The 18985-nt window shown below is 37.6% G+C and overlaps 2 protein-coding genes and 1 long non-coding RNA gene across 4 annotated transcripts; all 3 read left to right on the top strand.

The window, feature by feature from the left end:
- Positions 1-1402: 1402 nt before the first annotated feature.
- On the top strand, positions 1403-5591 carry LOC106963901 (myelin-associated glycoprotein-like). Of its 2 annotated transcripts, none has more exons than XM_015059077.1 (8): positions 1403-1467; positions 1608-1733; positions 1925-2296; positions 3186-3494; positions 3569-3820; positions 3913-3997; positions 5210-5249; positions 5352-5591. In XM_015059077.1, the coding sequence occupies exons 2-8, from the start codon at positions 1646-1648 to the stop codon at positions 5574-5576; spliced, it is 1371 nt and encodes a 456-aa protein (XP_014914563.1). In that variant the 5' UTR covers positions 1403-1467; positions 1608-1645; the 3' UTR covers positions 5577-5591. The 2 variants fall into 2 exon arrangements, with proteins under 2 accessions (XP_014914563.1, XP_014914562.1); XM_015059076.1 differs by having other exon boundaries at positions 1414-1467; positions 1637-1733.
- A 6221-nt stretch (positions 5592-11812) lies between these two features.
- Positions 11813-14313, top strand: LOC106963899 (sialic acid-binding Ig-like lectin 10). Its single transcript, XM_015059074.1, has 5 exons — positions 11813-11885; positions 12058-12444; positions 13747-14046; positions 14121-14243; positions 14294-14313. Exons 1-5 carry the CDS (start codon positions 11813-11815, stop codon positions 14311-14313), a joined length of 903 nt encoding a protein of 300 aa, XP_014914560.1.
- A 2212-nt stretch (positions 14314-16525) lies between these two features.
- LOC106963905 (uncharacterized) lies at positions 16526-18985 on the top strand. Its single transcript, XR_001428281.1, has 4 exons — positions 16526-16612; positions 16808-16903; positions 17183-17539; positions 18864-18985. It is a non-coding gene; the product is annotated as an uncharacterized LOC106963905 (long non-coding RNA).

The following is an 18985-nucleotide window of genomic DNA, read 5'->3' as shown; positions in this document are numbered from 1 at the left end:
ACGTTTCGTTTGTCATATCCTCTATATCTTACTCCCGAGTTATTTCTGCTTCCAGTAATTTCAGACCAAATTCAATGACATTTCCACAAATTTGAATGCAAAGTTTTAAATTAGTTGCTGTTAGAGTAGAAACATAGCTCAGTTTTTATGTTTTATTTTTTAATTAAAAAAAAGTTTTGCTTTGCTTCAACACTGCCCAGATCAAAGTGCAACATGGATGTGCAGCGATTTTAAGAATATTCTGGTTCAACACGTAGAACTTTCAGAACAAAGACATCCAGCAAATTTATATAACTTTCATGAGGGAAAAGCTTTTAATGTACTAGAACTGATCATTGTTGGTAGGATTCAAACCTTTGCAGGGAGACCCCAATAGATTTCAAATCCATCATCTTAACCTCTCGACCACATTGACCCACGTATCTGCAGGGTTCAGACACCGGGAGAAATTTCAGGAACCATTTTACAATTTAAAAAAGATCTTTTACATATTTTATGAATTCTTTATATACAGTACTAGAACTGATAATTGTTTGCAGGATTTGAACCTGCAATGAGACACCAATGGATTTCTAGTCCATCTGTTTTCCAGTGACAGATATAAGGACAGATTTCAGGAGCCTTTTTACCATCTACCCTCTCCAATATGAAAGGTCATGTCCTACATAACATTTTTCCTAATTTCTGGAACAAGCTCTTCAATGTTCTCTTTATCTCGTTTCTTTTATTATGACTCATCACTGTTTCTACTTTCACTTCCCTAATTACTCCTCTCATCTGGCTCCCTTACTATCAGTTTTCAAGAGAAATAAATAGACCCCACATCCTCTCCAGTTCTGCAAGCTGACACCAAATAGTCAAAGCAAATTTTAAAAAAGCTGAATTTACTAAAATAATCCACTGGATTATTGTAAAAAAAAAAAAAAACACACGACAAACGGCTGTGGTGGCAGAGGAAGAACATGTTCCTGTTCTTTCACTGAGCTATAGATAATATAATGACAGAAGGTGACTCAAGACATGCATGCAAATACAATTTGACAAACGGTTTCAAAGCATAACAACTTGGATGGAAATATTTTAAATTAATTTGAATAATTATCTGAGCATTTACTGCTAGATAACTAGAATCAACTGCAAAGTGTGTGCCATTCACTGGAATGACATTTTTTGTAACGTGACTCCTGTGAAGCAATAAGCGTCCACAACACAATAACTGTGTCAACATAGAATACGTTGTAAGACATATATATGTTCTTGGGTTGAATGTGGTCTTAAGTATTGCAAACAGAGGAGGCCTTAAACATCAAGCATCCTCTCCTAAAGAAGGAGGAAGGACCCGTATGTGTCAAGCTTTGAAATAATACTTCCTTTTTAAAAGCTTCCAGATCTTCTGCTGAAGAACTGACGTTCCAGTCAGGTTGCACGGTTTAAATGCAGATTTTGCTTAAAATTTGGATTAATTTGGTAAGTATATTACATTTACATGACACATTTTATTATTTTTTTTTCTGCTGATGAATTTATGTAGTTTTACCATGAATAATTTTATTGGAAGCTTCGGCTTAGCTTCTTGACTTCTAAAAGCAACGTTTTATTTTTAACAGGGTCCTCTGCTTAATATAAACATTAAAAGTATAAACAGATGAAGAAGGACCGTCAGACTATGATGGCGGCTCTGTCTGAGAACATGCTGACAGTCAACGTGTTACTGAGTGTTTTCTTTCTTCCAGGTGAGATGTTTGTTCTCTTCCTCTTATTTGGAGACATCAGAGGAATCATTTAATGATCTGAAATATTTGATCCTGATAATGTTTAAAGGCTCCTCATGTAACTTCCAGCAGCTAAACAGAAGTTTGTAGAAAGGTTTCTTTCTTTCTCAGATTTTATCCACATTATTTTATTGTTGGTTCTGCTTTTACAGGTCTTGTGGCTGGCTGTACATCACACCTTCACATTACTACCCCAAAGGAGATGGAAACACTAAACGGATCTTGTTTGCATATCCCCTGTACATTTGTAGCAATCAATGGGGATGCTGATTTTAACAATGAGACAGAAATCAGTGGACTTTGGTACATAACTAATGATAAAGATGAAACAAATAAAGTGTTTGACAGCAGCAAATCAGACAACGTCTATCCAATGAACATAACTGGAATCCTGAAGGAAAATGACTGCACAACTCTATTTTCTGATTTAAAAACCAGCTATGAAGACACATATTATTTCAGAATCGTGAACGGACAATATAAGGCAACAGCTACTTGTGAACATGTTCAAATAAAAGTTAAAGGTAAGAACTTTATCTTCATCACTCCATTAATTTAGAATAACAGAAATTTCATTCTAAGAGTTTGGGTTTTTACATGTATATTTTCTGATCATCTGTTGTTTTCTACAGCAGGATGCCAGTTATTACAAAATAAAGTGTTGTAGATATTTTTTTCTAATTCTCAAACACTGAGATCCAGTTTTTAATTTTTTCTGAGGTAAAAATAAAATAAAAGGGACATCTGCTGAGCTTCAACTCATTTGTACACAGGAACAAAACGCTGTTGGAAAAAAATGTTAGAAGAAAAACATTTTCAACTTCTTCCTCATTGTCAGTATTATTATTGCTAGAAATATTTAATTTTTCCAACACTAACGCTCCATGGTTTGCATGTATGTATTCACAAAGAGAATCATTGTGAATATATGAAGACAATAATCTTCAGCTGATGCTGTTTTTTGGTGTTAAGTGAAATCCACCAAAGATAAAGACAAAACAACAAAGCAAAACCCAAGACAAAGAAAAACTCATCACTCATCATTGAGTTGGAGTCAGAGATACACTTTTTTTTAGTTGCAATGTTTATTAGTAGTAGTAGAAAATCAAAATGAAAAGGTTTTTAGCCCTCCTGAGAGACCACCACAATATTTATCATTCATTCTTGAACTTAAAAAAGTGCTCTAGATAAGCAACCCATGGTCAGTTAACGTAATATCTTTGTGAAATATTAATCAAATTCCAAAGTCTAAATTTTAATCCCATCTTGAATTAGTTTAAATATAAATGAATGTAACAGAAAAAAATAATTTTGGTGTTTAGTACCTGAATATGTTCACTTCTGCTTAACAACATACATTATTTATTTAACTGTAAACCTAAAAAAATAATTTTGTCTGATGTGGAATTTCAGATTCTGCCTGGGAACCAAACATGACTATTTCAGGTGATCAAACAAACCTGAAGGAGCATCAGTCTGTCACTGTAACCTGCTCAGCTTTCACTCCCTGTCCACACTCACCTCCTGAACTCACCTGGAATCTCCAACAAGACTCTCTCAGACAAACAGAGAAAAACACAGATGGAACCTTTACAACTAAAATCCAGGAGAACATCACTCTGTCAGACACACATGATGGATACAACATCAGATGTTCTGCCAGATATCCTGTGATTGGAGGAAACAAGACAGCAGAGACAGAAGTGACTCTCAGTGTTTCATGTAAGTGATCCTGTCAGCAGGTCATGGTTCAGCTGTTTGTGATCAATAAAGTTCATGTGTCTCATTTTCCTCAGATGCTCCTAGAAACACCTCAGCATCCATCAGTCCATCAGGTTTGGTGTCAGCAGGTAGCTGGGTGGAGCTGAGCTGCTCCAGCAGAGCCAAACCTCCACCCAGATTCACCTGGTTCAGGAACAACAATGATGGAGACACTAATGTGTCTGTGTGGCCAGTTTACAGCTTCAATGCCACTGAGGAAGAATATTACTGTGTGGCTACAAATTATCTGGGAAATCAGACATCATCAGTGAGACTTAGGATTAAAGGTAGATATTTTTAAAACCACTAAATATGAGGAACATTCTCAACATCTGATGCCTAAACGTTGGGGTAAATGTTCCTATTTTGTTTTATTCAGGTATCGTGAACGGACATCTTTTCTGGCTGCCAATTGCACTGGCAATTGCGCTGTTGGTGCTGATCTGTCTGGTTCTTTATGTCAGGTAGGTATTAGAAATTAGAGAGATATAAATTAGCTGATTTCAGTGAAGTAAACCAAATCTGTTCTTAATTTAGATTAATTCATATGAATGGTTTTGTCAACAACAACCCAAGTCGTCCACATATATAAAACATCCAATTACAGACCTCCACAAATTAGGTTTTTTGGACAGAAAAAGATAAGGGTGAGCGAAAAGCAACAGAAAGCCAAGAAGTTGGAAACATTCCTGCTTCTATGTACAATTCAATGTTTGTACCTGTAGATTATGCATTTGCTGCAACGGCCTCTTTGAACACTCGCTGCACAACGTTCCACAGTTGAATAAAAAACACGTTGAAGCTGCGTGGGATTTGGACAAGCCAGTGAAAAACGGGAGGAACTCAGTCCTGTCAGAAAACGGCCAAAGCTGAACTTTTAGGGGTCATCACACACACAATGTTTGGAGGTAGAATGGTAAAAACTGACTAAGATTACTCGCTCACTGTGACTCCATACTGCTTAGCAATTGATATGTTTTAGTTTTACATTAGTGAAGAAAATGTAATTATTTAATAATCACTACAATCATTACAGTGCATCACACCAAAAGCATCTTGAGGTTTGCAGATGTAAACATCGTGATGTGTGATGTCAAAAATTGTAGAGTGCTGTGTGTAATTTATTTAAATGACAACATATTTCTTTGTACTAAACAGCCTAATTATAAATGGAGAAATTTGCTTTTCGTTTGAGCATTCTTGTAAACATCGGAAGAAAACAGAAATGTGGATTACATACAAGACAATAATTCTAAAAATATAAAATAAAAAAATAAAATAAAATAAAAACTCTTAATTGATCCGAAGAACCTTCATGATTTTTTCTTTTTTTTTTTTTAAAGAGGAGTGAGTCAAACAGCTGAGCAATGTATGTTACTAGTTTCCCCATACAGGAAACATCTTGAAGTTAATCTTACAAAGATGAATCTTACAAAAATGAAAGCACAACATCATTCATGCTTCATTTCTTCTATGTGTGAACTACTCGGGTTACTGCTGTTGACATCTGGTTTGAATTTTATATGACTGGCACGAATAGAAACATTTGAAAACATTGTCATATTCCATTCCCACTATAGTTTTGAACTATAATACTAAAATAGATTTACCTTTCAGTGACTAAAGGCAACAATAACTTTAAAGACTTATTCTGACAGCTCTCCAATGTCTTCCAGATGTTTCAAGTCCAAACAGCCAACTCCTCAACAGACTCAGGTGGGTAAATGTTTAGCACTGCAACGTATCTTCAGTCTGTGCCAGAGCCGGTTTAAGCATGAACTGTTTTCAAGAGATTTTTTTTTTTTTTTTCCCCCACAGACTCCAGCTGGTCAGGAGGCTGCGGTACAAACACCGTCTGCTGCTGCTGAAGACCTGCAGTACGGAGAAGTGACTTTCTTCAAGAGGAAACCTGAAGCTTCCTCTACCTCAGAGGAGCACGGCAAAGAGGAAGAGACAGTTTATGCACAAGTCAGAGTGTCCAAGTCAAGAAAGTGCTCAACGCACACCACAGATGATATCTATGCTCAAGTGAAGAAAAAGTAACTTTTTTCTTTAAAATAAAGTTAGCTAGAGGTATCTGTTGAAGCTACTTCACTTTGCATATTCATCACGTGCTATTTTGTGATATTTTTGTGCTGTTTTTTTGTTTGTTTGTTTGTTTGTTTTGGGGGTTGGGGAGCTGTGTGTCTTTTACACCTTGCTTTGCATTGCAACAGGAAGTCATCATATGTTGTACTTCAACAAAGTATTTAAAGCCTAGCCTTTTTAATCACCATTAAAAGGATATGTTAAGCACACAAAATGGGCAATTTTATTTTCACTTCATCATTTCACTGCACCACACTGCATATGGTTAATGGTTAGATGGTGATGTGATGCTGCACTTCTTCTTTCAACCGCAATGTCAGAGCAACTGCTGCAATGGCTATATGTTAAGCTAGGTTCCTCTTTTTTAATTTGTTTAACTTTTTGCACTCGCTCGTTTCCGTTTTCAACACCTTTTTTAAAAAAGAACTTTTTTTTTTTTTTGGAGGCTAGAACACAGAACAGTTTTTTTTGTCTTGAACTTCTTCCACTGGACACATTCAATGCGGGGGGGGAGGGGGGTCTGAGGGGCCTTCCCGTCAGAGCTGAGGAAGCTGGGGAGGTTTGCCCTCCAGTGCCTTGTGAAAAAATGCCATCTTTCCTCATTCTTCTAAAGAAGCTGCGGTTTAGATGAAACCACTTTTCACAGCACATATATCTGCAAAAAAAAGACCCCATACAAATTCAGTGGGATTTTACGTGCTACATAAACATAATGTTATTCGTGGGAGGGAAGTAGGAATAAAAGGGAAATGCAGAATTTTATATAAATCTGAAAAGTGTGGCATGCATGTGAATTTAGTCTTTTTTACTCCGATGGCCCCACATATAATCCAGATTACCCTTAGAAGTCATCTAACTAGCAAACATGATATTTGTGTGTAATTTAATTTAGTCTTTATATAAATCAAGTTATTCTGCTAAAGCTGCAGTGTGTAATTTTTAAAAAGTATGTTTTTTTTTTGTTTTTGTTTTTTTACATATTTGTTAAAACTATCACTTTGTCCTGACAGCATGACATGAGACAGATAATCTATGGGGAAAACACCAAAACAAGCTCCTTTAGTAAGACCTTAGTCACACTTGTCAATGAGTTGGTCATGTTTTCCGGTTTGCTGCAGCTCTTGTTAATGGCAGAGACAAAAACTTACAGGAAATCTGTTTATAGAAGTCTGCACAAGTTACCTACTGCAGCTTAAAGGCCCCAGAGGTTTTTGTCAGAGATCAGCGTTAGTGGACACACAGAAACCCGGCAGCAGGTCAGGGATAAGTTGTGGAGACATTTCACATGTTGAAACGTATTATCCTGCACTTTGGACAAGCTTACATAAATGGTGGCAGTATCATACTGTGGGTACTGTCTTCAGCTGAGACAACAGGATTGGATAGAAAGACGGATAAAACAGCAATAAGACACGTCAGGAAACAAAGCACCAGCAAAAGACTTGTACCTGGGATGAAGTTTTACATTTCAGCGAGAGAAAGACTCTTACCGTTTAGCAACAGGTTGAACGGATTGGGTTCAATTAATTCTTCCAGTTTCTAATTTTGCACTGCTTGAAAAACGTGTGAATACTCCTATAAGGTATAATGTGCATTTACACAAAATAAAGCCGATTCTTTTATGTTATTCACTTAAAGCTAAAAATACCAAATATCGTACGTGTGCAACATAGCATGAGCTTTTTAGGGTATTTACAAAAAGGGAGTGGAGTGGGATAAATATGGAAATGACAGATTATCTTCAATTTCTTTTAATGATTTGTGTTTCATGTTCTCTGAACTCATTTCAAATGAATTTTTTTTTTTTTTTTTACTCAGTTTGCTTTTAATACCAAGATGTAAGAGTAAATTCTTACCTGAGTGAATTAATTTTTTATTTAGAATCTTTTTATCGCTCAAAATCACCTCACAAATCTAAATTCTCAAATACAGAGTAAAAAATAAAACATTGTCACCTGAACAAATAGGTACATGCGTCCTGCAGGAGAATTACTGCATGCATATTTCAGTTTGCAACAGCTTGCAAAAGAAGAAATCTGAAAATAAAAAAACAACAAAAAAAAACCTTAAGAGATGGTGATCTGTGATCACTTGAAAGTTTAGTAAAAGGAAATTGAGGAAAAAACAAAAGTAGTTCTCATGGTAAGAGAAGGAACATAAAACTAACGCTCCAGGTTATATTTAAACACATCTTAGGTAATAAACTGTCTGCGGAGGTAGATGCAGTACAGCTCTGCAGGAAATGTGGTTAGCTGTGCCAGTGTCGCAAAGAAATGCATTGCATCAGATCTTAACAGTGAATAAGTTGACCCCACGTTGGCTTTCAAACTTAATGCAGAAGTCACTGTGACATGTAGAAGCTTTGAGTTGTTTGGTGAACTACAGCCGCAGCAGTGAGGCAGCAACATTCAAAACCAGAAAACTGCGTGATGATCCTGGAGCTTAAAGGGACATCGGCTTCTTCTAGGTGTCCGGGATTATTATTACTGACAGACATTTTCATGACAGAAAATATGTCCTTATTCTTCTTAAACATTTTTATTAAGCTTTTTCTCCTCATTATTAATGGATTGCAAACAACTTTGGTGGTGCATACCACCACCTATCACACGTCCATGCATATGTGGACTTATAGCCTCCACCCACCATATTCGTTTTAATTTTGTATTGTGCAAAAATAAGAATAAGGCGATGTCATGAGGATGACGCCATTCTACCATATGAAGATGTCCCCTTCTCTGTTCTTTACAAATTAAGCAGAAATGAAGATAAAGCCATGTATTCAGAGAGCCAGAGGATCTTTTAAAGGTGAAGCCAGATTAACACTGTTTAAAACAGATACATCGAGAGGGCAAAGATTGTAGCACTTTTTACACGCCTTTCAAAAAGTTAGAATGTCACGCAGAGGGAACCTGACCAAACACCCATATATGAAGAGTAGGGACTGACTACCATTGTTTTATAAATGCTGCAGCTTTTGACTTATGGAAAAAGTAAACAGAAGTGAATAATTCACACTAGTACGAGTCGAGAGCAAGTGATCTCATAGTTTGGCACAGCAGATGCAGAAGTACAGTCTGCCACTGTTTTCTCGCACAATCATTTCTAACTAGCCGGGTTTTTGGCCAGACCAGGCTGTAATTGTAGCAAGAGCTATGCATCTAAATTCTGCTGTAGGTCACCAGTCTGTATAGCCACTAATGGTAGTAATAGTAATATTAACATTAGTAATAGTACTCACACGATACTTTCCGAGAAAAGGTGCCTTGTTTTAAAACTGTGGCTATTCTTGTTCACAGAAGACTTACACATTCAGACCCAAGATGCTATCTCGACTAGACATTTTGATGCCAAAATGTTCATAAAAGTCCACTTAATTTTTCACATGGTGAGACTTTGTACAAACTTCTCAAGCAAAACTGTCTGAATCTTACCAGTATTTTCTATGCAGCAATAAAGATCATATTCTCATCTGCAGCTGATGGACGGAAACGAGCAAAACTGACACCCGTTTTCACCTTGAGTACATTATAAATGATTAATAAATGTGAATGTTTTGTAGAAAACATTCATTCTCAAACAAAAGCATTTTCTGCTGTTTGCGTAGCTGAACATTTAATCTACTGTTCAGCAGTCAAGTAAGTCTGTGCTACTAAACACCCCTAATAAGGAAACATTGTGGCAGCAGCAAGATGCTCAAAAGGTAACTTCCTCACTTCCTCTTTCTTGAGGTCAGGGTGTGAAGGGGAGACAAATAAAAACAAGTTGATGTGTTTTTTCCAACACACATTCAGAGAGATTGGCTATTGGATCTAAAGGTAACTTCCTCTTTCTTGAGGTCAGGATGTGAAGGGGAGACAAATAAAAACAAGTTGATGTGTTTTTTCCAACACACATTCAGAGAGATTGGCTATTGGATCTGATGCTGATCAGCTCAAACGAGAATATTAACAGCGAGGAAAACTGAACTGTTTCCATTTTTAACTGCAGATCTTTGGTAAGTTGGTGCTATGATTTCCACACAGAGATTTTAAAGCTGAGATTCTTTCATCTTAAAAGAAGACAAGTCTTTTGGCAATATTTAAAAGTTAATTAAGTAAATCTGCACAGGTAGGAAGGTAGGCTGATGGTTTTACTGTTTGAATTTTAACCCTCCTGTTATGTTGCGGGTCAAATTGACCCGTTTTAAAGCTTAATTTTTTTTTTAAACTTTAATTTTTAATGGTTACAACAGTACAAAAAAAAAAAAAAAGCGTTAGTCATTTGTGTGTGCCACTATTGTCTGGACAACTCTAAGAAGGATTTTAAAGCCCCCCTCTCTGCCCCAGCCTCCAGGTTCTGTGTTACGCCCCGCGTCTGTTGTCAGAGCGCAGCGCACAGCGCTCCTCCTGTGGCTCCACAACTCAGATATCCTTCTGCACAGATTTGTGACACTTGTCTTAATAGTAATTATTATAATGGCGTTTAGTTGCTCAACTTTACGGACTCGTTCATTCATGACTGTTTTCATTCATGTTGCGCTGTTCATATTAGTCTTGCAGTTTTCTGGAGCGCAACGCGAAGCTCGACGTCATTCACACTTGACATTAATAAAGACACAGCAGGACGGATCATCCGGGAATGGATAGACCTGGAAGGCCTGACGAAAACTACCTGGATGACGGACAAATCCCGGGATTTATTATGAGTCTCTGTTTATTTCCAAGCCCAAATGAGTAACGTCACGTTCAAAAACGAGCCCCCAAAAAAGCGCAGCCCGCGACTCATTAAATTTGCAAGCGACTTTAGAAACAGGACAAGCCCAAAGGCGCTTATAATAATCGGACTTGGCAACAGAAACTCAAAACAGTTCCTGTCTCTCCACCGTCAAAATGCGCGTCTCCCTCCCTTGTTTCCATTTCTGTCGCTGCTGATACTGTCGCATAGAAACGGCGGTCGCTCCACAAGAAGCGTAGAGGAAATGAAATGAAATGACAAAACAAAATAGTAACGCACAGTAACGCAAAGTAAGTGATAAGTAACTGTAGTCTGACTACTGGATTTGAAATAGCAACGCGTTACATTACTCGTTACTGAAAAAAGTGGTCCTACGTCAGTGTAATGAAGAGAGCTTCATTACTGGGTCTATTTTTATTTAAGTCACTGTATAGCACTTTAAAAGCACTTTTTGCACTTTATTAACAAGCACTTTATTTAGCACTGCACTTTAAGCAGAGATTTGCACATAAATAATTTGCACACGAGAAGTTTTAATTGTATTTATTGAATATTTTAGTAATTAGCATGTAGCCTTTTGTTCTGGGCTCTGCACAGCTCTCCAGGGTGTTTGGACAAATACTACCCCGGGGGTCCAGGCACCATTTATAGGTTCCGGGAGAGGCCATTGAAAAGTGTGGGGAGATAATTGTTTATGGGTTTTTTGTGGTGTTTAATTTGGTGTAAGATAAAATATAAAATATTTATAAAAAGTAAATTTAAATGTTTATTTTTAATAAAGTGTATTTTATTTAAATAGGTGGAGATTTAAGTGAGATCCCCCTGTGAATTGGAGGTGGTTGGGTCCAACACAGCTGAGACTATTTAAGCCTGTAGTTTCACCTGTGTGAGGATTGATTGTTATTGAGTGTGTGTGTTGATGCTGTGAGGAGAATAAACTGACTGCGGTTTCCACCTGACTCTACCTCTCGTAATCTTCTGCACCATAAAATCCAACCGCAAACGGCCGCCCTGTTACAGTCAGTAACGCGTTACTGACATCACTGTCAAAATGTAATATACATCTTTTTCAAAAGATCAATTTTAAAGTTAATTGTTTTTTGTGTGTGTGTGTGTAGGTTTTTTTCAGTGGACATAAAAAATGTACTTTACATTTTCAAATTGACTAAATGAGTAAGTTGTCGTCGTGGATCCTTTATTTGTGAGAAATAAATGAATAAAAAAACATCATTGCACAAATATTGATTGAATTGGTTAGTATTGGAGTTAATAATCAGATACAAACATGTTTTGGAGGAATTTTTTGGTTTCTGACACTATTGCATGATTAAACACTCGACGGGTCAAACTGACCCACAAACATGATTGCTGTACCTAAGAAACGAACATAACAGAAGGGTAAGGACAGATGTGAAACAATGTAACGTTCAGTTCAAATGCCTTGGCATTTGTTTTATTTTTATTGAAGGAGGACTATGAGACTAATGGCAGCTCTTCCTGGAAACATGCTGACCGTCAGGATGTTTCTGAGTGTCTTCATTCTTCCAGGTGAGATGTTTGTTCCCTTCCTTCCATTTGGAGACGTCACATGAATCACATCACGTGTTAACATGCTGCAGCTCCACTGGAGTTTAGGGATAATGACGTTTCTCTGCTGACTGATGACTTTCGTTGACATTATGTTCATCATTTGTTTGATTTTTTTGTTGTTTTTTTACAGGTGCTTTGGCTCATTACTGTCATAAAAAACCAGCGATCTTCAATATCACGGCACCAAACAACATTGAAGCTCTGAGTGGATCTTGTTTGGAGATCCCATGTAGTTTTATTGCAAATCATTCTGAATTTAACAAGGAAATTAGTATCTATGGCATTTGGATGAAAGGTACTTTAGACTTTGACTCTAATCCAAATGATGTAATTTTCAACAGCAGTAAGTCAGTGAACACCTATCCATTGGAATTAACTGGAAACCTTTCAGAGAACAACTGCACCACACTGTTTTCTGATTTAAACTCAAGATATACAGACATGTACTTCTTCAGGATTGAGAACGGACCGTTCAGAGCAACAAGCTGCGCTCATCCTCTCACTATAACAGTTAAAGGTAAGGTAACTTTCTTTTAAATATTTTATTCTATTTCTAAATCCGAATTGTGGTGACTTAGCCTTATCAGTCAGATATGACAATTCATCATGACATCATAAATATAAAGAAGCATGAGATGAAGAGGATTAAATATTTTTAAACATTCTTTTATTGCTTCAGCAGAATTGAATAGTGGCCTCAATTACTGATGTGCTCAGGAAAGTTACTGAAGCAAACAGTCAAAAAACTGACATGCTCTATATGACAGGTATGAAATAATCAAGTTCCAGGTCTGACCAACTCATATCGTCTGCTCATAGACACAAAGGGGAACAATCATATTTAGTGCCCTTCTGACAGAAAAAAAGAAAAATATAAATCATTGTCTAGTGCACAGATGTCAAACTCAAGGCCCGGTTGCCACATCTGGCCCCCTGTAATTTTTTAATGTGGCCCCCTAGCCTCCAAATTAATGGTCCTTCCAGTTTTTCACAAATCTGCAAAATTCACACAAAATAAACAAATCTCCATTTTTTTTAGTGCATAATGTCTCTAAATTAGTCAAAGTGAGTTTAAGTCATTGCTTTCTCAGCCTTACTGGATGACAGGTTATAGTCCATAAATGATACGGCAAGTAATAAAAAGTCACATTTAACATACAACAATGCAAATATTGTAAAAATTAATTACAAACATTTCTTAATGGGCACCACAAAATCTGCAAAAAAAATAAATAAACACAAACAATCACAAAACCCAGGAGGAACAGCTATTTATTAATATTTTAACTGTTTAATTGGTTTTATCAATACATTCTGGCACAACCGGCCCTTTATGAGCATTAGGATTTTTGATGTGACCCAAGATGAAAACGAGTTCTACACCCCTGGTCGAGTGTATTTGCAAAGAACTGGTGTGTAAAATTTGACCACAGCTCATTCAAAAGCAACATTAGATTAGAAACATTATAAAGCAGCTAACAAATACAAATGTGTAAATATACCTAATGTTTAACAATAGTATTAACAATAGTCCTTCTTTTGTTTTGTTTGCATATAACTTTGTTTATGCGTTTATTACTCTATGTTCAATACAATCAAACTACTAATGTGACTATGTAGGCTTTTCTTTGTGCTGTTATGTATTTTTAACTCTAACTTATATAGGAATAAGAGCTCTTGGGAGCCTCCTTGTGGGCTGATAAATCTATGCAGCAGATTTGCAGCAAATCATATTTGGATCCATTTACTGTCGAACTCTTCTCATCAGTTCTTTTTTCTCTATTTTTCTTTTTGTCATTTCATGTATTGTTATTCCCAGATTCTCCTTGGAGTCCCAGCATTAATGTTCCCTCTGACCTGAAGGAGCATCAGTCTGTCACTGTAACCTGCTCAGCTTTCACTCCCTGTCCACACTCACCTCCTCAACTCACCTGGAATCTCCAACAAGACTCTCTCAGACAAACAGAGAAAAACACAGATGGAACCTTTACAACTAAAATCCAGGAGAACATCACTCTGTCAGACACACATGATGGATACAACATCAGATGTTCTGCCAGATATCCTGTGATTGGAGGAAACAAGACAGCAGAGACAGAAGTGACTCTCAGTGTTTCATGTAAGTGATCCTGTCAGCAGGTCATGGTTCAGCTGTTTGTGATCAATAAAGTTCATGTGTCTCATTTTCCTCAGATGCTCCTAGAAACACCTCAGCATCCATCAGTCCATCAGGTTTGGTGTCAGCAGGTAGCTGGGTGGAGCTGAGCTGCTCCAGCAGAGCCAAACCTCCACCCAGATTCACCTGGTTCTGGATCAGTAAACATGGAGCCGTTAATGTGTCTGTGGGGCCGGTTTACAATCTCCAGATGACCAACATGACAAATAAAGAAAGTTATTTTTGTGTGGCTGCAAATATTCTTGGCAATCAGACATCATCATGGATTCACTTGAAAAATAAAGGTAACATCTGAGTTTCATTTCTGTTTATTTCTGCTTCTCCATATCACTGTAACCTTCATAAAGATGGAGTGTTTTATATTTCACAGTACGGTCCACACTGTCCTATACTGCTGTACTTTATTTGTTATCGGTTTGTTATTGTGTTTCACTTTCCAAGAAACGGGGATGCAGACAGTTCTTGCTTCAGTTGTTTTGCTGTTCATTTACCTCGCGTTCATCTCCTTGGTTTCCTCAGTTTGGTGAGTATAAACAAGCGGCTTCCTCATGTGTAGTTGTAGGTGCCCAGCCTGTGGTGCCCTGGGCAGAGTTCTCCACCACATTTACATGTACAGTAGTTCAGATGCAAGGACATGTGTCAGTAAAAAAAAAAAAAAAAGAAAAGTCAGGCTGTTAAAATAAATAAATAAATAAATAACATCAGAATTATTCTGATAACTCTCTAATATTTTTCCAGTTTCTTCAAGTCCAAACATCGAACTCCCCAACAAACTCAGGTGGGTAAATGGGATTAAACCTGTACGTTACATTTGACACCATCAGCACAAAGTGAAATATTTATGTACTTTTTTGTTTTTCTCCATAGGCTGAACCAGATGAGGATGTTACAGTTCAAGTGCCTCCTGATAAAACTGAAGAACTCGATTACGAGGACATGAACTTTTTCCAGAGACGATCAGAAGCTTTCTATGCCTCTATGAAGGACAGAGGACAGGAGGACGCAGTCTACGCCCAGGTCAAAAAGTCCAGGCCAAGAAACTCCTCAGTGCGGACTGTTGACAGTTCGGAGGATATTTACATTGAAATGAAGCAGCAATAACTGCTGTTGTGTAATCACAGAAATGTACTTTTTTGTCTTTACATTATGTAAATGTAATGTATTAGAAATTAACTTTTAATCTATTAGATCATTTTTATTTCTGATATCACAAGAACACAAAAACTCCACTGATAATTCTGGTGAAAATTCTTTTTTTTTTTCTGCCTTTAAGGTTCAAAAGACAAAAGAACTGAACTCCTGAGTTGCATGGTGGCTGGACTTTCCTATCACGTCAATTCTTATAATACTAGCATAAAATTGCTTGAGCAGATGAATGTGGCGCCTTCAAAGATCTGTAAAATGTCCCCAAGGATCAACCAGACTTATGCAGCTGCTCGACTCTCTTCCTGATGACTTGGGCTGATTGCTTTAGACTTTCCCATCATGTCAAACAAGAAGTCAAAATGTTTCAAGTGTGATCAGTTAACCCTATGAGGAGTGCGTGGAAGGAAACCCAAATGGTTTGATCCCAGTCACACGTTTTAAAAGACTGTTATCCCTGACACTGACTAAATGTGTGAAAGTTTTTAATTCGGGGAAAGTTGCAAAAAAAAAAAAAAAAAAAAAAAACGCTCTCGCTAAGTTATCTGGAATTTAGCAAATCATAATAATTTTGGTAATTCTAACGAAGCTAAAACAGGAAATGTTTGCTCGGATTTAATTTCAGTACCTGAGAAAAAAATGTGTTATGTCTCATTATTCAATGTGTGTAAATATCTGGTTTGAACTATGTAAATATATATTTGTATACTGGATCTTTAGATAATGACCTTGCTAACCATTGTATCTTGATGCCTCTCCTTTTGATGCACACAAGTTCTGACTTTTTAATCATATTCCACGAGTTCATTCTAAAACAAGCAAATATAGGGTTGTTAAATAAAAATAAAAGTTAGTCAGTTTTTATGTGCTTCAGCTATTTCTTTACCCTGTGATCCAATTGAAGCTTCCTGCTTATCCCAGCTGAGAACGTCAACTATAAGCGCTGAGTGAAGGAGGATTGCTCCCGTTCTGTGTCTCCCCAACCTTGATTTTTAAGTATGTTTGAAACTTTGCTCGTTTTTTGACAAAAAGTTCCTGCGATGTAAAATGTGCTAACCACTTACCGGTGCACTGCTAAACTCAAAACATATTTTACTAATATAATTCAGTTGCGTGACAAGACTTTCAAAAAACCTGTTCTGCAAATTTCACATGTATATCTTCAGTTGGGTTTTAGCAGACCGTTGCGAAATCTGTTTGGTCATGCCCACCCAGATAATATAATCTCTTTACACAATAAAGAATGTTAAAAGCAGGTTTCCCACGGCAAAATCTTTTGGACAGAAGACGGTCATTCATCCGCTGACTGACTTCATAAATGGCTTGATTTAAAAGAAAATTTTGACTTTGCATTCAAATTTATTTGGTAAGAAAATGTTTGCTGTGTTTAACTTTTTGGAGATAAAATCATGTTTTTAGATTAATAGACTTCATGGAGGTTCTCTCAAAATGCAACAGTGCATTTTTTAAAGTGTTACATAAACATTGCTTTAAAGAAACCTAATTTTTATTTTCTTAAGAATGTGTCTAATTGACTTGTTTTCATCATGTTTTCATCTAGTCTGCAGGACGACGAAGGACATTCAGAGTGTCATAGCAACGCTGTCTGGGAATATGTCGACAGCCAAAGTGTTACTGAGTCTCGTCTTTCTTCCAAGTGAGCCGTTTGTTCTCTTTCTTTCATCCATCCATCCATCCATCCATCCATCCATCCATCCATCCATCCATCCATCCATCCATCCATCCATCCATCCATCCATCCATTTTCTTACACCCTTATCCCGTCGGGGTTTGGAGGGGGGCTGGTGCCTGTCGGGGTACGCCCTGGATGGGGCACCAGCCCGTCACAGTCTCTTTCTTTCAGTTGTGGTTAATAACTTATCTTTGTCGGAAGATTATGTTTCACTTAATGTTCACCGTGAGTTTGTTTTAACAGGTGTTTTGGCAGTTTGTCTTCCTCAACAAGAAGGAGTCTCCATTACCACACCAATCCAGAATGAGGCACTCAGCGGATCTTGTTTGCAAGTCCCGTGTAGCTTTAAGGAGCAAAATGGATTTTCTTCCATAGGAAAACGTGCGGGAGTGTGGATTAAAAGCGGAAACAATCTATTCTCAACGAGTCAGGGAGTTAACAAATATCCAATAGAAATTACTGGAGACCTGGACCAATTCAAATGCACCACTCTGTTTTCCAACGTAAACACAAAACTTGCGGGGAAGTACTTCTTAAGACTTGACAACAAAAAGAGCATGGCAACAGCTTGTGCAGAACCACTGCAGGTAACCGTGAGAGGTAAGTGTCTTATCTGTCATAAAGTATTTATTCAACACTGAAATCAGGTACTGCTTTGCATAGTTCCTGGTCATGGTTGTGCCAGAAACACACACACACACACACGCACGCACGCACGCACGCACGCACGCACGCACGCACGCACACACAAACACTTTCTTAGTCTTTACATTCACAGGCATGTAGGGCAAGGCAAAATTATTTACACAACACAAGTATGGACCAGTGGTTTTCAAACATTTTCTGGACCCCCCTATAGATTACAAATAGCTGTCTGGTTGAACAACGTTTGGGAGGGGGGGGGTGGGGGGGAGGGGGGAGGGGATTCTTAGAGACTCCCTGTCTCTAAGAATGAGCGGGGTGGGGGGGAAATCGACTTCTTTTGGGGGCAAAATGAATGTACATAGCTGGACATAGACAACAACATCGGTAGCCTACAGGCAACTTGTTAAGCTTAAGGTGACGTATTGATATTAGCTAGTCATCCAGCAGCTTTACTCAACTCAGTCGGTTAGTTTGGGGGAAAAACTGTGAAAAGTTCTTTGCGTTTTTCTGGTTTGCTACCATGACTCTAACACACCTGTAGCAGCAGCAGGTCTCCTTCACTGCCGCACAGGTGTAAACCCAGCGCGAGCGTCGTAGCACTCATGTTGCGTTTAAAGGCGGCTCGGAAAAACAGGTTACCACATGTTAACAACGGATGAAACCGTTTCAACTGCTGATAAAAGTGACAGAGGACACAGATATGGGAAGTGTGGAAGCCCCTATTGTATCAAATTGACACATGAATTGTCCATTCTAAGGTAAAAACCGAGTGCATACAGCGTTCTTGTTTTTGTTTTTTTGTTTTTTTTTTCCATCCATCTAGATGGCTTCCCGCGCTAAAAGCCTGGCATAAAAGAAACATATTTTATATACATATAATCCGGTACACAAATTTCGATGTGTAACGGATTATATAACAGCACTCTCTGTGATTTGCTGGTTAATATGTCCAAGATCCACAGCAGTATCGGATCATGATAAAGTACAGTGACATTAGCATATATGATAGAACATCTTGGACTAATTTATAATTTGGGTTAGACTCAGGGTTAGGTTGTAGGGCAGTGGAGAACGAGGGATGATACTTGGGAAGGTTTTGTTCTAAAGTTATTGTTGTGCATCTGACTTTCAGACCAAATTCAGTGCAGTGTAATGAACACTGATTCAAATGCTACATTGCACAACCTATGTACAAAGTCTATGCTCAATGTTTGATGTTAATTATTAATTATTTCACAGTGTTCTGTTGTTAAAAATGTATATAAATGTGGAATTACAGATTCTCCTTGGAGTCCTAGCATTAATGTTCCCTCTGACCTGAAGGAGCATCAGTCTGTCACTGTAACCTGCTCAGCTTTCACTCCCTGTCCACACTCACCTCCTCAACTCACCTGGAATCTC

The sequence above is a fragment of the Poecilia latipinna genome, unplaced genomic scaffold (genome assembly GCF_001443285.1).
Source record: "Poecilia latipinna isolate Pla-1442-1.1 unplaced genomic scaffold, P_latipinna-1.0 Scaffold1596, whole genome shotgun sequence".
Lineage (NCBI taxonomy): Eukaryota > Metazoa > Chordata > Actinopteri > Cyprinodontiformes > Poeciliidae > Poecilia > Poecilia latipinna.
This window is presented reverse-complemented; position numbering and strand designations above follow the sequence as displayed.